This window comes from Molossus molossus, unplaced genomic scaffold (genome assembly GCF_014108415.1).
Source record: "Molossus molossus isolate mMolMol1 unplaced genomic scaffold, mMolMol1.p scaffold_m16_p_9, whole genome shotgun sequence".
NCBI classification, from domain to species: domain Eukaryota; kingdom Metazoa; phylum Chordata; class Mammalia; order Chiroptera; family Molossidae; genus Molossus; species Molossus molossus.
In genome coordinates, this window is record NW_023425403.1 from 94749723 (window position 1) to 94769123 (window position 19401).

The window sequence follows — 19401 nt, forward strand, 5'->3', positions numbered from 1 at the left end:
TTTGGAATATAAGGAAGCAAAAAACACCCAATCAGAATAGCAAAAAGACAAAAGAATCCAAAAAAATGAGGATAATGAAAGAAGCCTCTGGGACCACTAAAGTGTGCCAACATTTGCATCTTGGGGGTGCGAGAAGGAGAAGAGAGAGAACAAGAAATCGAAAACCTATTTGAAACAATAATAGCAGAAAACTTCCCTAACTTGGTGAAGGAAACAGACATACAAGTCCAGGAAGCACAGAGAATCCCAAACAAGATGAACCCAAAAAGGTGCACACCAAGACACATCATCATCAAAATGCAAAAGGTTAAAGACAAAGAGGGAATCTTAAAAGTAGCAAGAGAAAAGCAGTTAATTACCTACAAGGGAGTTCTCATAAGACTGTCAGCTGATTTCTCAAAAGAAACTTTGCAGGCCAGAAGGGAGTGGCAAGAAATATTCAGAGTGATGAAAAGCAAGAACCTACATCCAAGATTACTCTATCTGCAAAGCTGTCATTTAGAATCGATGGCCATATAAAGAGTTTTCCAGACAAGAAAAAGTTAAAGGAGTTCATCACCACCAAACCGTTATTATATGAAATATTGAAGGGTCTTGTTGAAGAAAAAGATAATAAACATGAACAAACAAAATGGCAATGAATATATATCTATCGACAATTGAATCTACAAACAAAAATGAACATGTAGAACAGAAACATTCTTATAGATACAGAGAACATTTTGTTGGTTGCCAGATGGGAGGGGGTTTGGGGGAATGGGTGAAAAAGGTGAAGGGATTAAGAAGTACAAATTGGTTGTTAGACTGACAAACCTCAAAGCGAAGAGGGGCTGGGAGGTGGGAAGAAATAAACCAAAGAACTTATATGTATAACCAGTGGACACAGACAACAGTGTAGGGAAAGGCAAGAGGGGAGCGGGAGTGGGGAGGAGGGGGTCAATAGGGGAAAAATGAGGAGCATCTATAATGCATTCAACAATAAAGATAAGTTAAAAAAAAAGAAAGAAACTCCATTAAATTTTAAAGAAAGCACAGACTTGAGACTTACTGGAATTCTAAAACTGTTAATTGCTTCAAGCTATCTTAACAAGAATTAAAGAGAAAAACTCAGATTCATAAGATTGATATTAACCTAAAATATATAGTAATGTTATAACTCAGTGCCATTGACCCAAACTCCCAGAGGCCTTCACGACAACCAAAGGGGTTGTCAGTTTACTCATTTACTGAAGAACATTCTTCACTAGCTAATCCCTAAGTAATTGCTAACCCTGGGGTAATAACTAACCCTTGAGTAATCCTGGGGTTGGCGCCAGGGATAATCTATTGAAAACATCTTGACCTTTGAGATGTCTGCGAAACTGAGTAACAGGTAATTAACTAACTGCTAAATTCTGCTTCTGTAACATGCTTGCTTACACGTAGCACCCCCCCTTACAAAATCCTATAAAAAGGAGCCATTTTAGCTCTCCGGGGCCACAGTTACTCCTGTGTGGGACATACTGCAGGTGCCTGCGGATTTAGCTCAATAAACTCCTTTTATTAAACCCCATCTCGGCGTCTGAGTTTGGTCGATCTCCTGGGTTACAACAGTAAGAGTCTACATTTTATATGTTCAAATGAAATGGTGTACCTAGCTTCCATTAATAATTAATTATATTAATAATAATGCCAGTGCCTCACAATGATCTAGTATGTCCTGTCCTTAAAACACTTTCATAAATATAGCTCATGTGAATCAGCAGGAAGGGCAGCTCCTTTAAACCCATTTTATAAAAAAGAAAACTGAATCTAATTTAACTAAATTAACTAATTAAACCAGAATCACACAAGACGTGGAAGAAAATATCTTCTAAGTAACAGTTTAGAGCTTTTTTATTACCTCATTAATCTTTTTCATATATTGAAAAAAATTCCTAATATTTAGAACAATTAGGACTCTTAATAGTAAAGTACCATTATACCAACCTGTGGACTGGATTTTGAATTCAAAGTAGCTTTTGTTTTGATGTAAAGGTGCACTGGCTAAACAACCTCCTGTTCCACATATTCTTCTTCCATTTTTTACAATAACAACATCTGTTCCTAAACAAAAAAAATGCAGACAATGTAAAGTTTTGTATTTTGTTATCCAACAATCAAGGTTAATTTTTGTTTCACTTTTAACACTTGGTCCACAAAAAACAAGGACACTACATGTACTGTGAAATATGGAAATAATGATAAATTATTTAAATATTTAATTCACTATTTTTCCTGAGAAAACATTTATATTTAATATTCATTTGTAGCCCCGCTGGTGTGGCTCAGTGGACTGAGCGTTGTCCCATGGACTGAGGTCCTGGTTTGATTCCTAGTCAGGATACATGCCTAAGTTGCAGGCTCTACCACCAGTAGGGGGCGTGCAAGAGGCAGCTGATCTATCTATCATGTCGATGTCTCTCTCTCTAAAAATAAAATTAATAATATTCATTTGTAGCTAGAAATCTTGTTTAATTAGGCAGTTTCAAACTCTGAATTATGCTGAATACTTAAAATGCTTTAAATATAGAAATAGATTAACTTTAATTTTTAGTCAACAAATCAATTTGATTTCATAAATCTCTTAATTTAAATAAAAGCATAAACAGTTAAAAACTTTAGTAAATTAGTATAATTTTCAATTCAATACAAATGAATTAAAACAATCTACTAAAAACTGTCTGAATATCTACTATACAAAGTAGTATGCTAGTGCATTAGTCAAGTAAGAACTGAAGAGTACATAGAATATGGAAAGAAACATACATCTATGTTCTTGAAATAGGTAACACTAAAAAATGCTAATTTTAGGATCTTAAAAAATGTTTAGAAGACAGCCACTATCAATCATATTGCAAATATGTAATAAAGGCTTTAACATCATTAAAAACATTTGATTTTCACGGAAATTTTTAGTTTAGCTTAGTAACATTGGATAGGTGAGACTGAAAAAACTGTCTTGGTAGTGTGACCCCAATACCAATACTTTTCCAAATCTCGATTAAGGAAAGAATGTGTATCAGAGAACATGAAGAGACTTAACATAATTCTAATATCAAGAAATATACCATAACACCGAGGCATGTGACTCCCAAGATCCGTGGCCAGTATTACTACAACACAGGTAATAAGTGTATAAGCCAAGAAAATCTGGCTATTAGAACTACATGGGACTTCTTCTGAGAGGGTTAAACAAAACTAGGACATAGTAACAAAAGGTATTAGCAGGGAGGCAGTTATGTCATTAATTCATGATTGAATTCATGTTTAAACAAAAATTATTTGGGACAAATACATAATAGAAATGCAAAATTTTCAGTCTCAATTACAATTCTAAATTTTCAGACTCTAATACAGATACTCTCTCTTAAATAAGGTAAAACTAAGAATCTTACATGATTATTAAGAATTCACTAGTATCCACTTTTTTTCTCATTATAAATGTTGAAGTCCAAATTCTGGGTAAGTAACTTTATAATTTACACCTGGTTAAAAAATATAACTCCAGCAATTTCAACTGGATAGGACCCAGGGCCCAGCTCCTCCTTGATGGCAAAGACCGTGTAATGCTTGGCATCTAACAGATGTTCAGCAAATAAATGATATAGAAATGAATGAATATATATGCTCTGCTAAGCACTTTATAGTGGACATGTAGCATCTGTTTTCCCTTTCCCGACAGCTTTCCTGCTGGAGATCAAAACAGTTCCAAGGAAGCTGACTCAATCTCTGGCTTCAGGGGTACAGCTTTGACCTAGGTTAAGTCAATCGTGCATTCCACATTTCTTGGCCACAGTGACCGAATGAAAAAATGGTTATATGACCTAAGCCACTAAAATCAGAGACAGTCTCAGGACTTTTGCAGAAAACAAAGAAAGGAAGACACTCTTCTCATTCTTGCTGGACCTAAATGAGGAAGCCCAAGCTGCTGCTGCGTTATCATGGAAGCCAGCCTTCACAACAAAACAGCAGAAGAGAAGAGAAGAAACCCAGTCCTTGGCAACAGTCTTTCCTAAAGCTCTTGCTGCCTTTATACTTTTTTCAGTTACATGTAACAATAAATTGTTTAAACAATTCTTAGTTGTAGTTTTACTACTTATAACTAAAAGCATTCTAAGTAAAACACATTTCAAAGAATTATGCAAATAAGTGGTATTATTTTCTTAACTAACAATGCCCTGAGGTTCCCATACATATTAAAATCTTCTAATACCAAGTTTCTATAGTAGATGACTTACTGTCTTGGATATCATCCTAACGTGCTAAATTAATGGAAGTATCAGAAGACTCTCAATACAATATAATCTACTCAGATGGAACCACAGAACCAACTCTGAGCATGGCATAATTCTCTAACTTCAATATCATTTTCTATCTCCAAGACATTTGCTAGGTACTGAGATGTTTTATATAGAAAGATGAATATATTCAGGAAACATTCTGGAGTATTTGTGAATCACTGGGGCATTATTTTAAGTGTATTCTACTTCTTTAAGTACAAAGATATCGTATGTTTGAATTATGTAATTTGTAAAGTTTTATTAATCAGAAAGTCAAAGCAAATTTGAGTACAGTCAGAGCACATACAAACATAATCAAAGAGTATGTTTTAAGCCCTTGCCGGCTTTGCTCAGTGGTTAGAGCATCAGCCCATGGACTGGGAAGTCCCAGATTCGATTCCTGCTAAGGGCACATACCTCAGTTGCAGTTCGTCCCCAGCCCTGGTTGGGGTTGTGTGGGTGGCAACCAATCCATGTGTCTCTCACGTTGATGTTTCTCCCTCTCTCTGCCTCCCTTGCTCCCTCCCGCTCTATCTGAAGATAAATGCAAAAATATCCTCAGGTGAGGATAATTAAAATAAAATAAAATAAAACAGTATGTTTTACGGAAAAAATTGCAAATATTTTCAAAACCTATGCCAATAGAAAATCCCAACAGAGGAATTCCAAAATGGTTTTAAGCAATGCAACATTACCAAAATAAATGATAACTTTGAAAGATAAAACATTCATTTGGATATGAAATGTAGAGACTATTTTGTTTATAAAAAAAAAAAAGCAATTACATTCTTTAGGTTATCTAATACAAGCTTTCACATATCCAAATACATGCATATTTGCTCAGTGTGCTTCTCATATGTTCAATTTAATATTCATTTATGCTTGAAACGTACTCCTAACACAACAAGCCTTTCCTCTCTTATTCAGTTTCTAAAATCAGGTTTCTTTTGTGATTGAAGAATTTGAACTTAATGGAAGAAAGGTTAAGAAAAAATCTCTACACAAGCAGTACATTTGGAGATGACATTATTCTACTGAAAGTTGCTGAGCAGACATGGAAAAGGTTAGTGGAATGAGAACAACTGACCAGTTCTTCATAGAGAAGAGACCAGAGAAAAGGAATGCTCCAAAGAGCAGCCTGCAGTAAATCAGGAGTTTGGCAGTAGATAAAAAGAGCTAAGGCCGATTGATCATAAGCTCCAGGAACTACATATGGTTGTTCTTGACTGTGTTCCCAGCACCTAAAACAATGCCTGCCACTGATAGTCACTCAATAAATATCAGTTGAATGAGTAAGTGAAATGGAAGCATTTTCTGTGAGAAATAACAGGATTTGAAAATCCCTGTCTATAAATGATAATGGATAAGAAATAATTTAAAGAGATATACAGATACATATATACCTCCCATATATTTATGTGGTTAGGCTCTGTATTACACTTAGAAAATCCAAGAATTAAAAATAAATACCCACGTACAAAGTTTGTTACTTCAATGCATTCTCCTTTAGCCAATGAGAGATGTGGGAAAAATCGAAAGTGCATAAATATATTTATAAGAGAATGATACACAAAAAATACTCTAACTGAAATAATAACAGTGGGAAATCTCTGCTTCTAGAGCCAAACTCCAGAAGCATAAAACTATGGGAAAAGTCTAAGAACAGAAATAATGTGGGTGAAAGAGGCTGCACAGGGGAGAGGAAGAATGTCTGATGAGAAGTTATACGCCCATTTGAAAAAACATAAATGCAAAGGAGCAAAATGTTGTTTTAATTTGCAATAGCCTGACCTGTTGGGAAGAGGCTAGACAGATGAAATTACAACACCTTTAACCGTAACTACAGAGGAGTTAGGTAATAGGTTTTAGCTGAAATGGCAGACTGTGATCTGAGATGCGACTTCAGGCTCTTGCAATCTGCCTCGTTTTGACTTTAGAAGGTGAGAGGAAAATCACTTCCAGTATATCAACCTTCAATATGTGAATGATGGGCTAGAGAGAAAATTGTCTGGCAGAAGGAGCAGGGATCAGACCTAAAGCACCCTGAAAATGTTCAGGTTTTGAATGGAGCTTGACAGTAGGGCACTGCAGGAGGGGCACCAAACCCGCGCCCCTCGCCTGGGGACCTCTGAAGAGTCTCAGGAGGGCATTTCCAAGGAGGTTCCTGTGATATTTCAGTGAAAATGGGCAGGTCCACATACCCACATCCTGACCACTAGAGCTGCGTAGCCTTGAACACAGAAGGGCCGAAGTGGAGTCGGCCGGCGTCTGGAGGAGATCCGCGAGATCAAGCCGGGGTCCAGGCAGCGTCGATGGGGGAGAAGCGGGGGCGGCGCCCCGCGGGCAGAGCCGCAGGTGGTCCTTCCAACCCCGGACCAGTTTGCGGCGCACGACCAACTGGGCGGTTGGGACTGGGGAAGGAAGGGCCCTTACCCATGTGCTGCGTGTCCAACTGCACGGCTGGCATCTCCTTCAGAGGAATGTGCCCAGTTCCGCCGTCTCTGCAGCACCGCAGGCAGCAGAACACGGAGGCGGCCATCACGCAGGGCCCACCAACTCCGCCGCCACCGCCTGTAGCCCCTAGACCGTGGCAACACCACCCCCCAACCCCTCCTGTCCGCCTCCCACCTCCGCTGAAGCGCTGTGGGTGTCCCTGTGGAGCGCGGAGGCCGGTACAGCGACGCCCCAGGCTGGGAGGGCGCAGCGCAGGCTGAGGCGAAGCCGCCCTAAGCCGAAGAGCGGAGGATCGCTGGGCGGGGCGGGGCCGGGGCTGGGGCTGGGGAGGAGGGCGGGGCTAGTGGCCGGGCAGGGCAGAGGGCGTGTTGGGCAGGCCGCCGGTAGAGAGACGGTCTGGCGCCTGCGCAAGGGCTCTTCTGCCAAGGGTCAGTCTCTCGTGTGTGCCCCAGTACTGACCGGATGGCGAGGGTGTCTTCACCCTCGATTATTTGATTTATCTCTACCCACAGGACTGGTGGATAGAGATAAACCAAAGAACTTGTATGCATATATGCACAACCGATCTACACAGACAGTAGGCTGGGGAAAGCAGTGGGGAGGGGAGGGTGGGAGCGGAAAGGAGGGGAAATCTGGGGGAAAAAGGAGGACATCTGTAATATTTTAAACAATACAAAAATTTTTTCAAATGCCCTTGGTTAGTGAGATGAGTTATCTTAAAAAAAAAAATCAAACCACATTTTCAAGGGAAAGCTCACAGAAAATTGACTATGTTTTAGAGATTCACCATCATTGCTTTTTCTTTAATAAAGTTTGGGAAAGTTGAAAAATAAAATAAAATGTTAAAAAATTAAAAAAAATAAAAGCTGTGCTCTTCTCACTTGGACATTATCTTTAGGGGTGAATTGACAGAGGCAAATCAGGTTGCGGGGGTGGGGATTGATAAGAAAGAGCGCCGAAGTAACCATCCCCTGCGCACTGAGGACTCAGAGAACTTTGCCTCCACTGAAGACCTCCGTCTCCCTAACGTGGCTGGTTTCTGAAGAATTTCCTCAAATCCTGCCTGAATAGATGCACAGGACCTGGGAGTAATTAATTGCACCGTGGATGCGCACCCGAGACTCCAAGTCTGCTCTGCTGCATTTTAGATACAGATACGCATTTCTTGGCCCTTGGTGCTCCGTGGTCAGGAGCGCACCGGAGGCCGCTGCTGGAGGGGACCGATGGAGGTGTGGCGGGAGGGTGATTCTTGACCAGCCTCTTCCTAGCTCATTTGCTTCGTGAACTGAGGGTTCCGAGGAGTGGGAAGGGAACCCTGGAGGCAGCAAGAGGGCTGCTGGATTCCCAAAGCAAGCCCTCGATTCCTTCTGTCTTCCTTTCTGCTTCCACAGTAAGAGGCTCACATGGCGGTCACCAGTCATCTCTGAGCCTAATTTTTCATCCATCCGTGGTTGGCTTAACATCTTCAGATACCACTTGGCGTCTGAAATGGACAAACTCTAGAATTAACCTGGTTCATATCTCTGTTCCGAAATAAGGTTTTCATCCTGAAGGTTTTTCCAGAGTTCAGTATTGGGAAACCGGACACAAAATGGCCACTTAATACGTAATGGTTTCCTATATAGTATAACTTTTTAGTGAGTTGAGTACAGCTATCCCTTATGAAGGATTTTTCTCCACATAATAAGAGAATTTCTTCAATGTCTCTGCTGTCTATACAAATGATGCTTTGTACTTTAAGATTTAGTTACCAGAGAATTAATATTAAAGGTGATTACTGAACTGGTTGATGGTGGACCCCCTCCCCACTACCTATGAAGTACTGTCTTGGTAATAATTTCACACATGGAATCTTCTGTTACTGAAATCCTTGGCTATTATTCGGAGAAGTGTTAGTGTTCTGCTTTTTTTCCACTGGGAGAGAGGGGAAAGTTGAATAGAACGTAGAGAAAAATTTTCTGCCTGTCTGTGAGGTCAGCACTCTTTCACAAATATATCTAATTGGATTCTTAAAAGGTTTCAGGGTGAATATTGTCCCCTCCATTTTATAGATAAAGAAATAGACTTAGAAGGATTAAATAACTTGTGTAGCCTAAGATGACTAGGAAATAAACAAGGTAGAATACAAAGGCATCAGTATGACTCCTAAGCTTGTGTTTGCTCTACCAGATCATGCTGCTTCTCAAATTCTGAAGACCTAACTCTTGTAATTAATGCTGCAATACTCCAAAAAATTTTTCTCAGTATGTGCACTTTATTTTTGTATAGCTCATTAATCTCCATATTGGCTGAAAACTGCCATAACTCATGTATAGACATTTTTAAAAAATTGGGTTTTATAAGGTACAATAGTTGTTCAGAAATATTTTTTAAAGTAGGACATGTATTAAATATATAATAAACATTTAAGTTAGTCACATCTTCAATGAAAGCCAGACTATTAGATGGCTGTGAATAGACCATTACTGTATAGGCAGAATTGCCGGTCTTTCCTGGCCAGACAAATAATCTGCTGAAGCGTTGTCCAGTACACTTTGCTCCCATTGCAGCGATTCGAGTGTATAGTACTCAGCATATGAAGCTAGCAAAACCGATTAGCTCTTTAAATGGACTTCCCTTTCTTGGCAGATGAATACCATCCATTAGCTTGCAGACCTTATTCCTTCTTTTATCTGGGATTCTATTGTCCTTTCATTATTATTTTCAAAAAGAAATTAACCTTTCTTTTTGAAAAGCACAGTGCTAAAGATATTTTGACAGTCTTCTACAGCTAACACTTTAAATAAAGTCTACAAAAAGTTTACCAGTAGTTAATTAGAAAGTCGTTTATCTAAATCAAAAGCAGTAACAGAGAATAACTATTAGGGAAAAAAAATGTCTGTCTGCTTCAGTGACATATGCTAGGAACTCTAGAACTGATGGGATAATAATATAAAGCATGTATTTCTGAGTTGAGTGTAACATCATGTCAGGATTTTATTTTTACTTTTTTAATTAAAAACATTTGTTGAGCCCTGGCCGGTTTGGCTCAGGGGTTAGAGCGTCGGCCTGTGGTCCAGAGAGAACCGGGTTCGGTTCCCGCTAAGGGCGTGTACCTTGGTTGCAGTTTGTCCCCGGCCCTGGTTGGGTCGTGTGGGTGGCAGCCACTCGATGTGTCCCTTTCACATCGATGTTTCTCTCTCTCTCTCTCTCCCTTCCCACTCTATCTGAATGAAAAATGTCCTCGGGTGAGGATAAAAAAAAAAAATTAAAAAAAAAAAAAAGAAAGTGTGTGGAGGGTATAAGGAGAGGGTAAAGGGGGGATAAATGGTGATGGAAGGAAACTTGGCTTAGGGTGGTGAACACACAATACAATATATAGATGATGTATAGAATTGTACCCCTGAAACCTATATAATTTTATTAACAAGGTTCACCCCAATAAATTCAATTAAAAGAAAAAAGTAAAAAAATGTTTTTCAATTACAGTTGACATTCAATATTATATTAGTTTCAGGTGTATGGTATAGTGGTTAGACATTTATATAACTTACAAAAGTGATCCCTCTGATAAGTTTAGTACCCACCCGGCACCATTCATAATTATTATAACATTATTGACTATATTTCCTATTTTCTACTTTACATTCTGGTAATTATTTTGTAATTGCCAATTTTTACTATTTAATCCTGTTACCTTTTTCATCTAGCCTCTCAAACTCCCTCCCAACTGGCAACCATCAGTTTGTTCACTATATCTATGAATCTGTTTCTGTTTTGTTTGTTCATTTATTTTGGTTTTTAAGATTCCATATAGGTGAAAATCATATGTTATTTGTCTATCTCTGTCTGAATTATTTTACTTAGCATAATATCATCTAGGTTCATCCACGTTGTTACAAATGGTAGGATTTCATTCTCTTTATTTTTTTTATAAGGTAAAATATTTTATGGTAGAGTAATATTCCATTTTATATATGTACCACTTCTTCTTTATCCAGTTGTCCTTTGTTAGAACCTTAGATTGTTTCCATATCTTGGCTATTGTATATAATGTTACAATGAACAGAAAAATGAATAAATATTTTTTTAATTAATTTTTATTAATGGAAAGGCAACCCACTGTATTGGAGAGCATACTTGCCAATGATATATCAGATAAGGGGTTAATTTCCAATACATATAGAGTGCTCATACAAAAAGGAAGACAAAGAACCCAATTAAAAAATGGGCAGAGGAACTAGACACCTCTCCAAACAGGACATACAAATTGCTAAAAAAAGTTTGAAGAAATGCTCAACATCACTAATCATCAGAAAGATAAAAATTAAAACAACAATGAGGTATTACCTCACACCTGTCAGAATGGCCGCCATCAACAAATCATCAAACAACAAGTGTTGGCGAGAGTATGGAGAAAAGAGGACTCTAGTACACTGCTGGTGGGAATGCAGACTGGTGCAGCCACTATGGAAAACAATATGGTATTACCTCAAGAAATTAAAAATTGAACTGCCATTTGACCTAGTGATCCCACTTCTAGGAATATACCCTAAAAAGACTGAAACACCAATCAGAAAGAATATATGTACCCCCATGTTTGTAGCAGCACTAAGATCTGGAAACAGCCCAAATGTCCATTAGTAGACAAATGGATAAAAAAGCGGTGGTACATATACACAATGGAATACTATGCAGCTGTAAGAAAGAAAGATCTCTTATCCTTTGACACAATGTGGAGGGACCTGAAAAGTATTATCCTAAGCAAAACAAGCCAGAGAAAGACAAGTATCATATGATCTCACTTATTTGTGAAATATAATGAACATAACAGTCTGAGGAATGGAGTAGTCTCAGTGACATGGAAGAGGGTACAGATTGACAATCCCCAGACGAGGGGGTAGTGGGGGAGAGATAAACCACAGAACTTATATGCATGTATGCATGAATAATGGACATGGACAACAAAGCTGGGGACAGGGCAGGGAGGGATGGGAAGGGGGGTATCAGTGGGGGGGGGGAAAGGAGAAACATCTGTAACAAAAATAAATTAATTAATTTTAAAAAATTAATTTTTATTGTGGAATGTATTACAGATGTCTGTCCTTTTCCCCCTATTGACCCCCCTCCTCTTCACTCCTGCCCCCTTGCTACCTTCCCTACAATATTGTCTGTGTCCATTGGTTATGCATATATGCATATAAGTTCTTTGGTTTATCTCTTCCCACCACCCCTCCACCCTTTCCTTTGAGGTTCCTCAGTCTAACAACCAATTTTTATTTCTTAATCCCTTCACCTTTTTCGCCCATCCTCCAATTCCCCTCCCATCTGACAACCATCAAAAAGTTCTCTGTATCTAGGAGTCTGTTTCTGTTCTGCTTATTCATTTTGTTTGTAGATTCAAATGTTGATAGATATGTATTTGTTGCCATTTTATTGTTCATATATTTGATTTTCTTCTTCAAGAAGACCCTTCAACATTTCACATAATACTGTTTTGGTGGTGATGAACTTCTTTAGCTTTTGCTTCTCTGAAAAACTCTTTATATGGCCATCAATTCTAAATAATAGCTTTGCAGGATAGACTAATCTTGGTTATTGGTCCTTGCTTTTCATCTCTTTGAATATTTCTTGCCATTCCTTTCTGGCCTGCAAAGTTTCTTTTGAGAAATCACCTAATTGTCTTACGGGAGCTTTCTTGTAGGTAACTAACTGCTTTTCTCTTGCTCCTTTTAAGATTCTCTGTCTTTAACCTTTTGCATTTTGGTTATAATGTGTCTTGGCATGGGCCTCTTTGGGTTCATCTTGTTTGGGACTCTCTGTCTTTCCTGTACTTGTATTTCTGTTTCCTTTACTAAGTTAGGGAAGTTTTCTGTCATTATTTTTTCAAATAGGTATTCAACTTCTTGTTCTCTCTCTTCTTCTTCTGGCACTCCCATGATGTGAATGTTGATACACTTCAAGTTGTCCCACAGGCTCCTTAAACTATCTTCATTATTTTTGGATTCTTTTTTCTTTTTGCTGTTCTAATTGGGTGTTTTTTGCTTCCCTATATTTCAAATTGATGGTTTGCTTCTTGGCTTTACCTACTCTACCATTGGTCCCCTGTAAATTATTTTTTATTTCAGTTAGTGCCTCCTTCATTTCTGACTGTGTATCCTTCATTTCTGACTGGCCCCTTTTTATGCTCTTAAGGTCCTCACTAAGTTTACTGGGCATCCTTATAATCCGTGCTTTGAACTCTGCCATCTGTTAGATTGCTTATCTCCATTTCGTTTGGTTCTTTTCCTGGAGTTTTGTTCTGTTCTTTCATTTGGGACCTGTTTCTTTGTCTCCTCATTTTAGCTGCCTCCCTGTGTTTATTTCTATGTATTAGGTAGAGTTGCTATGTCTCCTAGGCTTCCTACAGTGGCCTATTTTAGTAGATGTCCTTTAGGGTCTAGTGGCACAGCTTTCCCTGATCATTCCACCTGGGCTCTCAAGTTGTACCCCTCATGTAGACTGTACACCCTTCTGTTGTATTTGAGTCTTGACTGCTGCTAGCATGTCAGTGGGAGGGATTTACTCAGGCTGATCAGCTGCAAGGACTGGCTGTACTCACTGACCACTGACCTCTGACTTCCTTGGAGGATCAGCTGTGCAGGGGCCCACCACACAGCGCAAGACTTACTTCAGCAGGGCTCTGGTACCTACTGAGTACACTCCTTGAGTGTGTTGCTTGTGGAGGTGGTTGGGTGGTGGTGCTTCAATGTGGCCTAAAGCTGTCCATTGGGTGTGCTGGCTCTGGGGCAAGGTCAGCCACTGCCTGTGTTCTACCTGAGGCCGTCAGGTATAAGCTACAAAGTGATCTGCAGATTGCTGCTTCTTGTACTGGGCTTGGAGGTGTCCAGGCAAATCCAAGCTGTGAACCAAGGCTGGCTACTTCTAGCACCAGGCCTGGGGCCAGTTAGCAAGAGATATGGGGCTCGCTGAGGCCAGATGCTGCTTGTTTGAGAGGATTTAGGAAACTCTGAAGCAGGAGCCAAGACAGGCTAATCCTATGGTAAAACCACTGGAAACAGTTTGGTAGGGTAGTGCCTCAAGGAATCACTAGGGTGGAGCAAACAGTGTGAGCCAGGTTGCTGGAGCCCAGATCTGGAGGCTGTCTACCTGCCCCATTGGGGAAGGACTTGCCAAAGGAACAACAGCCTCCACTTGTATGTCTGTCTGGGAGAAAGCTGCCTCTCCAGCCTTCGCCCTGATGACAAACAACTCAGTTCTTCCTTGTATGTCTCTGATGCCTCTCAAGCTGCCTCTCCCAAGCTGGAGCCTGGAGGGTGCAAGTCCATGTGAAGGTCCTTTAAGAGGAATTGCCTGGGGCTCTAGCCGCCTCAGCCTCCCTGAGCCTCCATTCTCACTGGTTTTACAGCCAAAATTTATGGGGACTTTTATTCCTGGCACTGGAACCCTGAGCTGGGTGCCTGGTGTGGGATGGGGACCCCTCACTCCTCTGGGAGGACCTTCACAGCCGAAGTATCCTCCTGATTTTTATCTGCCACACGTGGGTGTGGAAACCAGCCTGTCCGTGCCTCCACCTCTCCTACCAATTTCAATGTGGCCTCTTTTTTAATTTTGTAGTTATAGGACTTTCATTCAGCTCGATTTCAGGTGGTTTTGAATGATGGTTGTTCTGTAGTGTAGTTGTAATTTTGATGTGGTTGTGGGAGGAGGCAATATCGTGTTTACCTATGCTGCCATCTTGACTGGAAGTCTATATATCTCTTTGAATTAGTGTTTTGGATTTCTTCAGATAAATAGCCAGAAGTAGAATTGTTGAATCATAAGGTGGTTCTGTTTTTAATTATTTTTTGTCCCTTTTTTTTATTTTATTTTTATGATTTGGGTTTTTTTTCCCTTTCCCTTTACTACCTTCCATCCTCCTTCCCTCTGTGTCTGTGAGTTTTTGTTTGTCATGTTTGTTCATTTGTTGCTTTCAGTATTATATTTCACATATGAGTGACATCATATGGTTCTTAACTTTTTCTGTCTGACTTATTTCACTTAGCACGATGTTCTCAAGATCAATCCATGTTGTTGCTACTGGTGAGAATGCAAACTGGTATGGCCACAAAGGAAAACAGTATGGAGGAAACTTAAATTTTTGAGGAAATTTCACACTGCTTTCCGCAGTGGCTGCACTAATCTGCATTCCCACCAATAGTGCACAAGTGTTCCCTTTTCTCCACATCTTCACCAACACTTGTTATTGTGGATTTATTGATAATAGCCATTCTGACAGGTGTGAGGTGATAGCTCATTGTGGTTTTAATATGCATTTCTCTGATGATTAGTGATGTTGAACATCTTTTCATATGTCTATTGGCCATCTATCTGTATGCCCTCTTTGGAGAAGTGTCTATCCAGGTCCTTTGCCTATTTTATAGTTGGATTGGATTGTTTTTTTTGGGGGGGGGGTTAAGTTGTATGAGTTCATTATATATTTTGGATATTAACTCCACCCATTATTGATGCATCATTGGTGAATATCTTCTCCCGTTCGGGTAGGTTGTCTTTTTGTTTTGTTGATAGTGTTCTTTGCTGTGCAAAAACTTTTTAGTTTTATGTAGTCCCATTTGTTCATTTGTTTCCCTTGCCCGAGGAGATATATCAAAAAAAATAATTACTAAGAGCAATGTCAAAGAGTTTACTGCCTGTGTTTTCTTCTAGAAATATTATGGTATCTGGTCTTACATTTAAGTCTTTAATTTATTTTGTGTTTATTTTTGTATGTGGTATAAAAGGTGATCTAGTTCTCTCTTTTTTTTTTAGTATATATCTGTCCAGTTTTCCCAACATCATTTATTGATAGACTGTCTTTACCCCCATTGTATATTCTTGCCTCCTTTGTTATATATTAGCTAACCATATAGTTTTATTTCTGGGCTCTCTATTTTGTTCCATTTTTCTGTGTGTCTGTTTTTAGGCTAGTATCATGCTGTTTTGATTACTATAGCCTTGTAGTATAGTTTGATGTTTGGTAGGATGATACCTCCAACCCTTTGGGTATGCTGTTGATGTAGCTAATTGGTGGGGCTCTAGTGTGGCCTGAAGGTGGCTATAGGGTTTGTTGGTTCTGGGGCCTCTTGGGAGGGGCTTTTTTGCAGTCCAAAGGCAGCCATTGCCTGTGCCTAGCTGGGGGCCACCTGGTAGGAGCTACAAAGCAATCCATGGTTGTTAGCTGCCTACACTGGGCCTGGAGGCAAGTGGAAAAGGCCATGCTGTGAACTGAGGCTGGCTGAGACCAGTGCTCGGCCTGGGGCCACTCAGCCAGAGCCACAGAGCATGCAGAGGCCAGCCACAGACCTTTGAGAATTTTCAGGAAAGTGTGCAGCATGGGCTGAGGCCAGCTGCCTGTGAAGGACAGCTACTGAAAGAGGCTCAGGTGGTGTGTGAGTTGGGTGGGGCAAGGTCTCAGGGAGTCACCAGAATGAGGCAAGCAGTGTTTGCCTGGTTAATACAGAGTCAGATTTGGTGCTTATCTATGTCTACAGGCTGTGTGGGAGAAGGGCTCAACACAGGAACAATGGTGTCTGCCCCTCCAGCCCTAGTCCTGAAACCACACAATTCAGTTTCTCCCCATATGTCCCTGGCACCTATAAAGCTGCTGTCCCTTTGCTGAAATTTAGCTTGAATGCTCATTCGTGAGTCTGCACCTAGGCCCTTTAAGAGTTTACCTTGGATTCCAGAAGCCCTCCATCTTACCCAGACTAAAATCCCATTGATTTTCAAGCAAGATATTGTGGGAACTCCTCTTCCCAGCACTGGGAAGCCTTGCTTCTGGGGAATCTCCATGGCTGAGATATCCCAAATCTCAAGTGCTACACCTAAGTGTGGGACCAGCTTGTTTCTCAGCTCCGCCCCCTCCTAACAAGTCTCCACAGGGTTCTTCTTTTTTTATTTATCTAAATGTACTGTTTTATTTAAGTATAGTTGGTATACAATCTGATATTGCTTATATTTGTTTTAGGTGTAAACATAATGATTTGACATTTTTATAACTTACCCCACTAATTCTAGTAAGCATCTGTCACCATGCAAACTTATCACAATATTATTAACTATATACCTTCCTCTTTCACCCATATTATCTACCCTCTTCCCTCTGGTACCCGTACCTTTGGTCTCTATTTGTCTGTTTTTATTTTGTTTCGTTTTTAGATTCCACACATAAGTGAAATCATATGGTATTTGTCTCTCTCTGCCCGACTTTTTTAACTTAATATAATACCTTCCTCATCCATTCATGTTTTCACAAATGGCAATGTTTCATTCTTTTTTATTGCCATGTAATATTCTACTGTGTATATATACCACAATTCTTTTTTTTATTAATTAATTTTTGTTACAGATGTTTCTCCTTTCCCCCCCACTGATTCCCCCCTCCCCCTTCCTCCCTGCCCTGTCCCCAGCTATTGTTGTCCATGTCCATTGTTCATGCATGCATGCATATAAGTTCTGTGGTTTATCTCTCCCCCACCACCCCCTCTTCTGGGAATTCTCAGTCTGTACCCCACTTCCACGTCTCTGGGACTATCCCATTCCTCAGACTGTTATGTTCATTATATTCCACAAATAAGTGAGATCATATGATACTTGTCTTTCTCTGTTTGGCTTCTTTCACTTAGAATACTTTCCAGGTCCCTCCATGTAGTCTCAAAGGATAAGAGATCTTTCTTTCTTACAGCTGCATAGTACTCCATTGGGTATATGTACCACTGTTTTTTTATCCATTTGTCTACTGATGGACACTTGGACTGTTTCCAGATCTTAGCTATTGTAAATAGTGCTGCTATGAACATGGGGGTACAGATATTCTTTCTGATTGGTATTTCAGGCTTCTTAGGGTATATTCCTAGAAGTGGGATCACTGGGTCAAATGGAAGTTCAATTTTTAATTTTTTGAGGTAACCCCATATTGTTTTCCATAGTGGCTGCACCAGTCTGCATTCCCACCAGCAGTGTATTAGAGTCCCCTTTTCTCCACACCCTCGCCAACACTTGTTGTTTGATGATTTGTTGATGGCGGCCATTCTGACAGGTGTGAGGTGATACCTCATTGTTGTTTTAATTTGCATCTCTCTGATGATTAGTGATGATGAGCATTTCTTCATATGTTTCTTAGCCATTTGTATGTCCTGTTTGGAGAGGTGTCTATTTAGTTCCTCTGCCCATTTTTTAATTGGGTTCTTTGTCTTCCTTTTGTGGAGTTGTATGAGCACTCTATATATATATTGGAAATGAACCCCTTATTTGATATATCATTGGCAATTATGCTCTCCCATGCAATGGGTAGCCTTTCCGTTTTGATGATTGTATCTTTCGCTGTGCAGAAGCTTTTGAGTTCGATGTAGTCCCATGTGTTTATTTTCTCCTTTGTTTCTATTGCCTTAGTATACCACAATTCTTTATCCATTCATCTATTGATGGACACCTAGGTTGCTTCCATGTCTTGGCTATTATAAATAATGCTGCAATAAACATAGGGATATATATATATATAAATATATATAAATAAATATATAAATAAATAAATATATATATGTATATATCTTTTCGAATTAGTGTTTTCTCTGGAAAAATACCCAAAAGTGAAATTGGTGGGTCATGTGCTATATCTATTTTTAATTTTTTGAGGAATCTTCATACTATTTTCCATAGGGGCTGCAGCAGTTTGAAGTACCTTCAATGGTGCACAAGGGTCCCTTTTCTCCACATCCTTGCCAACATGTTATTTGTTCACTTTATGATGATAGCTATTCTGACTGGTGTGAGGTGGTATCTCATTGTGGGTTTGATTTGCATTCCCCTAATGATTAATGATGGCGAGCATCTTTTCATATGTCTGTTGGCCATCTCTATGCTTTCTTTGGAGAAATGTTTTTCATGTCCTCTGGCCATTTTTCAATTGGTTTGTTTATTTTTTTCTTATTGGGTTGTATGTGTTTCATACATATTTTGGATAAATCATTTGCAAATATATTCTCCCATTCAGTGGGTTGCCTTTTTGTTTTGTTGAAGTTTTCCCTCACTGTGCAGAATGCAGAAGCTTTTTAGTTTGCTGTGGTCCCATTTGTTTATTTTTGCTTTTGGTTCCCTTGATTGAGGGGATGTAGCCAAAAAGATATTACTCAGCCTGGTGTCAAGTAATTACCTTCCTTTGTTTTCTTCTAGGAGTTTTTTTTCTTTCTTTCTTTTCTTTATTGATTCTAGAGAAAGAAAGGAAGAAGGAGAGAGAGATAGAAACATCAGTGAGAGAGAACATCAATTGGCTGCTTCCTACATGTTCCCCACTGGGGATTTGGCCCACAACCTGGGCATGTACCCTGACTGGGAATCGAACCGGTGACCTCTTGGTGCATGGGTTGACGCTCAGCCACTGAGCCACACCAGCTGGGCTCTTCTAGAAGTTTTATGGTTTCAGGCATTACATTTAAATCTTTAATCCACTTTGAGTTTATTTTTGTAAGTGGTATACGAGAGTGATTTAGTTTCATTTTTTGTTTTTAATGTATCTGTCTGGTGTTAATGCTACTTGTTGAAGAAACTGTTGTTACTCCAGTGTCTATTTTTACCTCCTTTGTCATAGATTAGTTGATCATATAAGTGAGGTTTTATTTCTGCACTCTCT

At 39.6% G+C, this 19401-nt stretch overlaps 1 protein-coding gene across 34 annotated transcripts in view; it reads right to left on the reverse strand.

Moving 5' to 3' along the window:
• SPRYD7 (SPRY domain containing 7) overlaps positions 1-19401 on the reverse strand; it is a 241640-nt gene that overhangs the window by 22074 nt on the left and 200165 nt on the right. For 33 of the 34 annotated variants that reach the window (XM_036250461.1, XM_036250464.1, XM_036250478.1 and 30 more), the window contains one exon: positions 1969-2085. In XM_036250461.1, the coding sequence (XP_036106354.1) occupies positions 1969-2085 (117 nt within the window). Of the gene's footprint in view, positions 1-1968; positions 2086-6734; positions 6929-19401 lie in introns of those variants that run through there. The other variant, XM_036250458.1, reaches the window with a different exon arrangement.